This window comes from Chaetodon trifascialis, chromosome 1, assembly GCF_039877785.1.
Source record: "Chaetodon trifascialis isolate fChaTrf1 chromosome 1, fChaTrf1.hap1, whole genome shotgun sequence".
Taxonomy (NCBI): domain Eukaryota; kingdom Metazoa; phylum Chordata; class Actinopteri; order Chaetodontiformes; family Chaetodontidae; genus Chaetodon; species Chaetodon trifascialis.
This window is the reverse complement of record NC_092056.1, coordinates 26,415,101-26,425,698: the sequence shown is the minus strand read 5'-3', so window position 1 is coordinate 26,425,698 and position 10,598 is coordinate 26,415,101. Positions and strand designations below refer to the sequence as shown.

Here is a 10,598-nt window from a genome sequence, read left to right as displayed (position 1 = left end):
TGTGCATTATTCATGCCTCCAGAACTTGGACACATTTACACAAAATAGCATACAACATAAATACAGTGTATTAGTGTTACTAGCAAACTATGGACTTTAGCAGTGCTATGGCAAGTCAGCAGCAAATAAGACAAATAGTCCAGATGAAGAAATGGCAATCCAATAATGATGTTATTCAATAGGTAAAAAATAATGCCCAAAACGGTGACAACAATATAAACATTCAGAGGAAAAACATGAGATGAAAACACATAAATTTAAAGCTCACATTAGCTTTGAGATTGAAATGTCCACACCTGTGATAAAATACTGGGATGTGATACAATATCCACATGTCTACAGCGTGTGATGTGCTGCACTGAACCAGCTGTGAGGTGTGACTATAAACAACTAAATTATCTAAATGAGAGCAGCGAGCTGTAAAACAGCTCCCAGGAGATCTGTAGCTAAGAGCTTTGTTTTCTTTGTTTTAGAGCACACACAAGTTATTACTGTATCTGGAATAAATGGAAACCATACACCAATCCACTTGTTTGCTGAAGTGTCAGATCAATGTTGGAGCAGGGCCCTCTGCTAATGTAACATATGGAGGGTAAATTAACAAGGCACTCTAATAAAATCTGCTCTCTATTGATCTCTTACTCTAGAAAAATGTATTAAATGGTTCATGGTTCAATTTAATAATTTGATTATTTAATAGCAGTAAGGCAAAGCTACTATCTCCATATCTGTAACTAAAATGAAAGTAAAGTTGGTTCGATGTGTCCGTAAAAAAAGAGAAAGCTATCAACTAAATCTGAAGTGCTCTCTTGGTAATTATGCATGCACGTTTGAGACAGTCCCTAACTGCAGCATGTCATTTTCCCCTCTACTGCCAAATCAGACGAAGCCTCAGTGTGGCATCATGAGGCAAAAACAACACCTGCATAACATCAGTCAAGCTTTAACCTGCAGTGAATGAGAAATCTGCTGCAAATTGATGAACATTTACTGTGGGTAAATCTCACTGCATGTTAGCCACAGTTTGTGCCTCTCATGTACGTATAACCACTGAGTCACAGAGCAAAGCTTTACATTTTTCAAAAAACTTAAATGAGAGATGACAATGTTGGTCTGTCAGTCGATCCACCACTTTGGTCGGGACTGAAATGTCTCAACAACAAGCGGATGCATTGGTGTAAAGTATCGTACAGACATCTGTGGCCCTAACACACTGAGACCCAATGGCTGCGGAGGTCCCCTGACCTTTCCTGTAACTCTAGAAGCAGGTGAAAGATTTCCCTTATCCTGTAAAATATGTGAACATCTACATGATGGATTGGTTCCAAGTCATATGCAGACATTGATGGTCCCAAGAGGATGAATCCAATTGACTTTGGTGATCCCCTGACTTTTCCTCCAGCACCATCATCTGGAAAAATTTTAATTAGTCCAGTGCTTTGGTCTATAACTAAAATACATATAAAACTAAAAGCATTCCCATCAGACTCAGCTTTACTTGCTAATTGCTAATTAACAAATGTTAGCATGTTAGACCAGTGTATCTCAATTCCAGTCCTCAGGCCCCCCTGCCCTGCATGTTTTAGATGTTTCCTGCTCCAACACACCTGATTCAAATGAGTGGCTCTGTAGCAATCCCACTTTATTTTGTTCTTGCTGTCTCTCGCTTTGTCTACCAGAGGACAGCCTGCATTGTTGTTGATGTTGAGTATGCTTTGAATGCACTTTTTAGTGTGATTTCCTCATTTGTAAATTTTATGATCTTGATTGCTTTAAGGAAAATGTCATTTCCTCTGTTATATATATGTATATTTGCCTGTTTTGGAGCTGGTGGTTCTGTTTCTGAATGCTAAGATTTTATTTTGAAGACCAGTATTTTCTACTTCCTTGCTTCCTGTATTGCACTACCGGGAAAAATAAAGGCATTTGACAACGGCATTTGAGAGCTAACAGCAAAAAAACACTAAAAGTTTAAAGGCAAGGTGAAACAGAAACTAATATTTCAAAGGCTGTGTGTTTTCTAGCTACCCCCGAGGAGGCACAAGGTTGGTGTGTTATGGTCTTTTACTCAACTATGTCAATTTTCAATCGGAAACATGTTAACTCTGTTGACCGCTTGTTTGGTAAATTGGCGGCTTATTGCGTGGTATAACGCTGTGTTGTCAGAGAGAGTGCTGTGTTTGTTTGCCATCTATTACAGATACAAGCAGAAAATTTATTGTTTTGCTTTTGTTTATTTGACAGTTCTCACGTTGGTTTAAAGGAGGTTTGTGACAACAATAAACATTAAACCATCAGTCGGGTCTTTCACCATCTCCTGGTGGGTATGCTACAGTGAGAACTTCACCCAGCAAGAGATCAGTCACAACTTTACCACATGTAACATCACCCTGCCTGTGAACTCCACAGTCAAATAGCACAGCAAGGCACAGAGCAGCACTGCAGCATCGTATGGTCAAGTGATGGTCAAGTGACAATAAGGAAACTACAGTCAAAATGAATGCCTTAAAGGAACAGATACATAGACTACAGTACAGAAATTGAAGAAAGTAAAGACTTACTAAATCAAGGGGATGAAGAAGGCTTGTCAAGGAAGGAATTAAAGGAGCTAATCGAAACCAAAAGAAAAGAACTAGTTAAGCTTCAAAACGAAATGGGTGACACTGAGGAATTAAAGACATTACGCCGTTCAGAACGCAAAAGTGTACCCACAGAGAAGTTTCTTACCTACCATCAGGAGGAACAAAGTAAAAAACGAAGGAGACTGCGGAGTCTTTATGAACAATGGAAAGTTCAAATCAGATCAACCAAAGAAAACTTAAAGAAAAATGCATCAGATACGGAACTGGCTAAAATGGCAGACACCATTGAAAATGGAAGGGATGACATCATGAAAGTATACAATGAAATAAGACAGAGTGCCACACCAACCACTGATCTGAGACACAAAATAGATTCCTGTGAGGCAGTCACCAAAGACATTATGAAAATAATCAATAAGCGCTTAATAGGAATAGATGATGACTTTGATACAGAGCGTGAAAGACGCAAACTCCGTGAGCTACACGCTCATGACTATGCCCATTCCATATATGGGACTGCTGCTCAGTCAGCTAGCAGTCACTTCTCTGAAACAACAGTCATGGCTGCTAAGAGAGCTGAAGCAGTCGCAGAGCTCGCTGCAAAGGAGGCTCAATGTAAACTAATGGAGGGAGAAAGAAAGCAGAAGGAAAAAATAAGGATGATGGAGTCTGAATTAGAGCGTTTGCTAGCAGAAAGGGACGTAGAAGTGGCACAAAGGTTTAGAAATATTGAATGATTGTAAGGAGAACCAAAAGCTGACACAGAAAGTTCCCGATTGGCTAGCAGCCCGCTGGAACCATCGGGTCTCAATGGCCCTCATGGAAGGCAGAGACTTCCCCACTTTCGAGGATTTTGCCACATTTGTGTCAGTAGAAGCAGAGATAGTATGTAACCCAATCACTTCCCTGCATGCCCTGCACTCATCTAGCTCATCCTATGTCAAAAGAAACACAAATGAAACAAAGGGAAGTAAAGAAAGTGTCTTCAGCACTCAAACAAACGCAAACACTGAAAACTTAAAGTCAAACACTGGAAAAGAAAGGCCTCCCTGCATGTGGTGCAAAGACAAGCATCAACTGTCCAAGTGCACACATTTCAAGGAAAAGTCCCTTGAAGAACGACGAACATTCATAAAAGACAATAAGCTGTGTTATGGATGTGTCAAACCAGGTCACAGCGCCAAAGAATGTTGTCACCGTCACAGTTGCGAGCTATGTACGGGAAGGCATCCCACCTGCCTAAATGATGAAAATTACAAAAGGTATGACGAGAAAGACAGACCTGTAGTCATGGAAAGAAAGAAATCAACAGCTGATGTGAACACAGCTTCAAACTGTGTAAATGAAATCGTGACAGCTAGCCCACTCTGTGTTACTAAAGAGGGTCAGTCATGCAGCACATCCAGGATCGTCCCTGTGTGGGTCTCCTCTGCCACACAGCCATTCAAACAGCAGCTCACATACGCACTGTTAGACACCCAGAGTGACAGCACCTTCATTGAGAGAGAAATAAGCGATGAATTACAACCAAACACCTTCCCTGTGCAACTGAAACTCACTACTATGATGGGAGAGAGCATTTTAATGAAAAGTAAAAGAGTAGATGGACTCCGTGTCAGAGGCTATAATTCAGGCTTTTACATCGACCTTCCTCTCTCATACACAAAAGACTACATCCCCATGAACCGTGATCACATACCTACCCATGAAACAGCGAAGCAATGGCCCCACTTAGCAGCAATCGCAGATCAGATGCCACCTCTTCTGAGCTGTGATGTGGGGCTCCTCATTGGGTATAACTGTCCCAGAGCTATAAAACCAAGACAAGTGACTGATGGAACAGACAATGAGCCCTACGCTGTGCTTACAGATTTAGGGTGGAGCATTGTGGGCTGCTCTACACCTGGTCTTAATGAAAGACAATCCAGCCTGTGTCACAGAGTCACAGTAAAAGAACTCCCTCCAGTAACGCCAATGGATGCAATAAGCGTCCTGGAGTCAGACTTTAAGGACACCAAAGGAGATGACAAAACTGTCTCACAAGAGGATCTTATGTTCTTGAGCCAACTCATAGATGGTATAAAGAAAAATGCCCAGGGACATTATGAGATGCCTCTTCCCTTTAAAAAACGGCCCTCCCTACCTGATAACAAAAGGCTCGTTGAAATCAGGCTCAGTCATCTACGACGCAGGTTCAATAAAGATGAGAAATACAAAAGGGACTACACAATGTACATGAAGGAAATCATAGAGAGGGGTGACGTGGAAGAGGTGCCCACAGATGGAGCTCAAGGTGAACGATGGTATATTCCGCATCATGGCATCTATCACCCTCAGAAGCCTGACAAACTGCGAGTTGTTTGACTGCTCTGCAAAATACTGTGGCACAAGCCTAAATGAACACCTGCTCCCAGGGCCAGACATGATCAATAACCTAACAGGCATCCTCATAAGGTTCAGACAGCATCCCGTTGCACTTCTATGTGACATAGAGAAAATGTTCCACCAGTTTCACGTCCAGGAGGAAGATTGCAACTACCTCCGATTCCTCTGGTGGAGAGACGGAGATACAACACACAACCTCAGGAGTACCGTATGAAAGTACATCTTTTCGGTGCAGTGTCATCCCCTGGGTGTGCAAACTATGGACTAAAATATCTGGCCAAAGAACAGCCCAATTTGTTGCAAAAGACTTTTATGTGGGTGACGGAGTCACAAGTACTGACAATGTGGAAAAAGCCATCCAGTTGGCACAGGAGGCAAGAGAAATATGCGCCCAAGATGGTCTCCATCTCCACAAATTTGTGTCAAACAACCATGCTGTATTACAGAGCTTGCCTCCATCAGAGTGTGCAGCAGAGGCAAAGACAAAGGACTTAACCTTCAATGACACATTGGAACGAGCTTTAGGAATACAATGGAGTGTAAAGGAGGACAGCTTCAGATTCAGCAGCACCTTAAAAGACCAACCAGCCACACGTAGAGGCATATTATCTACTGTCGCCTCCATATATGATCCTCTTGGCTTTCTCGCACCATATGTCCTCAACGGGAAGACAATCAAAAGAAATGTGCAACCAGGGCATTGGCTGGGATGAACCCCTGCCAGAAAGGTTAAAACCACGGTGGGAGAGTTGGCAGCGTGACTTCATCAACCTACAAAAAATAATCATAGCTCGCTGTTACTTAACTGCTGACATTGGAGAAGTTGTAGAAACTGAATTACACCACTTCTCAGATGCGAGCACAAGCGGATCCGGGCAACGCACTTATCTGAGAGTCAAGAACAAAAAGGGAGAGATTCACTGCTCACTAGTGATAGGAAAGGCCTGTGTTTCTCCCACCAAAGTGACTACAATACCACGACTTAAATTGACTGCAGCAGTGGTTTCAGTCTCCATCAGCAACATACTCAGAGAAGAATTGAGGGTTGTTGATGGAAAAGAATACTTTTGGACGGACTCAAAGGTAGTGTTAGGCTACATAAATAACGATGCTCGACGATTTCACACCTTTGTTGCGAATCGGGTCCAGAAGATCCGCCACTGCACAAACCCCCAGCAATGACGCTACGTCCCCACGGATGAGAATCCAGCAGATGCTGCATCCCAAGGTAAAACTGTAAATGAACTACTTACCTCCAACTGGATTACTGGCCCCATGTTTCTCTGGGAAAAGGAGATACCCACGATAAATGAGGCAATGCCAAAACCACAGAAACAATGAGTCTTACCGACTGTCTGTCCAAGTTCTCATCATGGTCCCGAGCTACCAGAGCCATAGCCGTCTGCTTCTACAGTGAGTGAAAGAGAAAGTGCTGAGCATGTCATAATCAGGGATCTGCAAAAGCAATCATATGAAGAGGAAATCAAATTGTTGAGCAAAGGTAATCAACTACAGCGTTGTAACAAATTACACCATCTTGATGCTTTTCTCGACACAGACGGTCTCCTCAAGGTGGGAGGACGACTTCGCCACTCGTCACTCACTGACTCTTTCAAGCATCCAATTGTCATTCCCAAAGAGCACCATGTGACAAAGTTAATAATAGCTCACAACCATGAAAAGACAAAACATCAAGGGAAAGGATTCACATTCAATGAAATCAGAGCCAGCGGATATTGGAATCCAGGAATGAGTAGGGCAGTAGCGTCATACATCCATCAGTGTGTGATTTGTCGTAAACTCAGGAGAGCTGCAGAAGGTCGAAGAATGAGTGACTTACCTGTAGAATGCGTTGAGCCTCCCCCCCCTTTCACATACTGTGGGATGGATTGCTTTGGTCCTTTCACGACTACACAGGGAAGGAAACAGCACAAATGATACGGCCTGCTCTTTACCTGCTTTTGTTCACGAGCCATTCACATCGAGATGTTAGAGGACATGTCCACCGACACCTTCATCCAGGCCCTGCGATGCTTCATTGCTGTTCGAGGTGCAGTCCGTCAAATTCAGTGTGATCAAGGCACTAATTTTGTTGGTGCTAAGAATGAATTCACTACAGCTCTACAGGAGCTTGACACACAAAGACTGAGCACATTCCTGTCGCAGAAACAGTGTGACTTTGTCATGAATGCACCCCACTTGAGGGGGCATGTGGGAACGCCAGATAAAGACTGTCAAAAGCATCCTGAGCTCTACCCTGTCATCATCTCAAGGCAGGGTCAACGATGCTTCATTACGGACTCTACTGTATGAAGCTATGGCCATAGTCAACAGTCGACCCCTCACTGTGGATAACTTAAACTGCCCTGACAGCCTCGAACCATTCACCCCCAATCATCTGATCAACATGAAGTCCAGTACAACACTCCCTCCACCAGGCACGTTCCCTACAGAGGACTTATATGGGGCAAAAAGATGGCGTCGTGTACAGTCGTGTCTAGCAGAACAGTTCTGGAGTAGGTGGAAACGAGAATATCTGCACAACATCGCCACAAGGCAGCGATGGCACACGCCAAGGAGAAATCTTATGGTGGGTGATATAGTGATGGACACAGATGAACTGTTACCCAGAGGTGAATGGAAACTCGCAAGAGTGATAGAGACTATCAGTGGTAAGGATGGACTTGTAAGGAGAGTGAAAATTGCAGTAGGAGAAAAGAGTCTGAGCAAGAAAGGTGAGCGTCTTGATAAACCTTCCATATTGGAACGCCCAGTGCAGAAGTTAGTTCTGCTGTTTGAGGCTTCCTAAGCTTTTGGCTACGCAAAGACAATGACATTCTTATTGAGAAAATTATTTGCAGTTCACATGACTTAACATGGAATGCTCATAATTTTGGTGGGAGTGTAGCAATCCCACTTTATTTTGTTCTTGCTGTCTCTCGCTTTGTCTACCAGAGGACAGCCGGCATTGTTGTTGATGTTGAGTATGCTTTGAATGCACTTTTTAGTGTGATTTCTTCATTTGTAAATTTTATGATCTTGATTGCTTTAAGGAAAATGTAATTTCCCCTGTTTTATATGTATATTTTCGCCTGTTTTGGAGCTGGTGGTTCCGTTTCTGAATGCTAAGATTTTACTTTTAAGACCAGTATTTTCTACTTCCTTGCTTCCTGTATTGCACTACCGGGAAAAATAAAGGCATTTGACAACGGCATTTGAGAGCTAACGGCAAAAAACGCTAAAAGTTTAAAGGCAAGGTGAAACGGAAACTAGGCACAAGGTTGGTGTGTTATGGTCTTTTACTCAACTATATGTCGATTTATATCGGAAAAATGTTAACTCTGTTGACCGCTTGTTTGGTAAATTGGCGGCTTATTGCGTGGTATAACGCTGTGTTGTCGGAGAGAGTGCTGTTTGTTTGCCATCTATTACAGATACAAGCAGAAAGTTTATTGTTTTGCTTTTGTTTATTTGACAGTTCTCACGTTGGTTTAAAGGAGGTTTGTGACAACAATAAACATTAAACCATCAGTCGAGTCTTTCACCATCTCTCGGTGGGTATGCTACAGGCTCATTATCAAGCCACTGCAGAGCTTGATGACGAGCCGATCATTTGAATCAGGTGTGGTGGAGGAGGGAAACATCTAAAACATGCAGGGCAGGGGGACCCAAGGACCAGAATTGAGAAACACTGTGTTAGACTATGATTGTACACATGAGCCAGGAGCGTAAGTAATAAGGAGTGACTTTCTTCTTTTATTCTCAATGCGTGTATGGACGTTTATGCTCAGCTGATATCAGGGATCCTGTCACCACTGCTAAAAGGTTCTCTTGGTTGTAGCAGTGAGTGTATGTTTGATATCTGTGTGGTTTTGATTTGATGGACTAATTACGGTGCAAATGATGGCAAATTGTGTCAGAGATCAGTGGGTATAAATAGAAATATGCAAATATTGTTTATATCTGCATCCGTAACAAAGTTTTATCTGCTCATTACCATAATGTCTTATTGGCTGGAGACCATGTAAAGTGTTTAGCTTGACAAAGCCCACTGAGTAAATCACCTTCTAAAACTGCGTTCATCCATCTAATGAACAGTGATGACAAACCATGTTTAAAGAGTAGGTTTGTCTGTGGAGTCCTCCCTTCAGATGTTTATTTAGGCCTAGCAGTGTGGACCCCAACCCATAATCCTCCTGCAGACACACCTGTAGTGGAGAGTATAAAGACCCTGGACTGAAGTGAGTCAGACATCAAGCTTCACCGAGTCTCTCCACAGCAGCCCTCCTCAGAAGCTCCAAAGCCTCCAGAGTGACCCTGAAGATGACTCCTTCTGTCAGCCTGCTGCTGCTTCTCCTGCTCGGCCTCTGTCAGGCACATCCTCTCCACGAGGAAGGAGGAGAAGAAGAAGTCCCAGACACCGTCGACATCTCCACCAGGATTCTGGCCTCCAACAACGCCACCAATGAGATCCTGCTGGAAGGAGACCTGCTGGCTCCCAGAACCAGAAACGCCATGATGTGCTGGTACCAGGACTGCGTGTGGAAGAAAGCCTCCAACGGCTTGGTGATGATTCCCTTCACCGTGAGCAGTGAGTTCACCGGCTGGGAGAGGCAGAAGATCGAATACGCCATGCAGGACTTCCACAGCAGGACCTGCCTCCGCTTCGTGCCTCGTCAGAACGAGTACGACTACATCAGCATCGAGAACAAAGTCGGATGTTTCTCCGCTCTGGGCAGAACGGGAGGCAGACAGGTGCTCTCTCTCAACAGGCAGGGCTGCCTCTACCACGGCATCATCCAGCACGAGATCAACCACGCCCTGGGATTCCAGCACGAACAGACCAGGAGCGACCGCGACTACTACGTCAAGATCAACTGGGAGAACATCGACCCGCAGATGGCCTACAACTTCTACATGCAGTCCACCAACAACCTCAACACTCCCTACGACTACTCCTCCATCATGCACTACGGAAGAACAGCCTTCTCCATCCAGTACGGGAAGGACTCCATCACCCCCATCCCCGACCCCAACGTCCAGATTGGCCAGAGGCAGGGCATGTCCTACTGGGACATCGTGAGGATCAACATGCTCTACGGCTGCTAAGAACACTCCTTCTGATCAAAGTTGTTAGTTGTTTAGGTAAACAAATGAGCTTGATACCAAATGCAACAAATTCAGTTTTTCCAGTTGGCTGTGATAATTTAAAAGTTACAATCCTTTTATTTCAGTTTCTGTCACTTTATATATGTATATTGAAATAAAATCACCGCACATCAAAATTACTGTTGTCTTATTTTTATCTGTTTGTGTGAAGATATGGAAACATTAGTAAGACTTAGTAAGACATGCAGATCTAAGCTGGGACTCACAGACTCCAAGAGAATGGAGCTGGCTGCTGGCACCATCTCTAGTGGTGTTAACTACTATAAAGTAACAGTAGGTCAGTCTCTCAGCATGTCATCTGAAGAGCTGTTCCTTTTTTAGCTCCACAATGAAACAGGTGTTCAGATCCTATAGCCCAGTGGGGGTGTGATGTGTGTGGGTGGGTGATGGTGGGGGCTTCATCTGCTGTTTTAATGTGAGTGATAAAATATATCAGCCTTCACTACAGTATAATCCTTACAG

General features: G+C 43.6%; 1 protein-coding gene across 1 annotated transcript; it reads left to right on the top strand.

Annotated features, from left to right (window-relative positions):
• The first annotated feature begins 9,290 nt into the window (after nt 1–9,290).
• On the top strand, nt 9,291–10,076 carry LOC139329181 (high choriolytic enzyme 1-like). Its single transcript, XM_070959368.1, has one exon. The coding sequence runs from the start codon at nt 9,291–9,293 to the stop codon at nt 10,074–10,076; it is 786 nt and encodes a 261-aa protein (XP_070815469.1).
• Nucleotides 10,077–10,598: the final 522 nt, after the last annotated feature.

What these genes read in the sequence shown, in the direction of transcription:
- LOC139329181 (XM_070959368.1), top strand. Translation starts at nt 9,291, where the DNA reads ATGACTCCTTCTGTCAGCCTGCTGCTGCTTCTCCTGCTCGGCCTCTGT.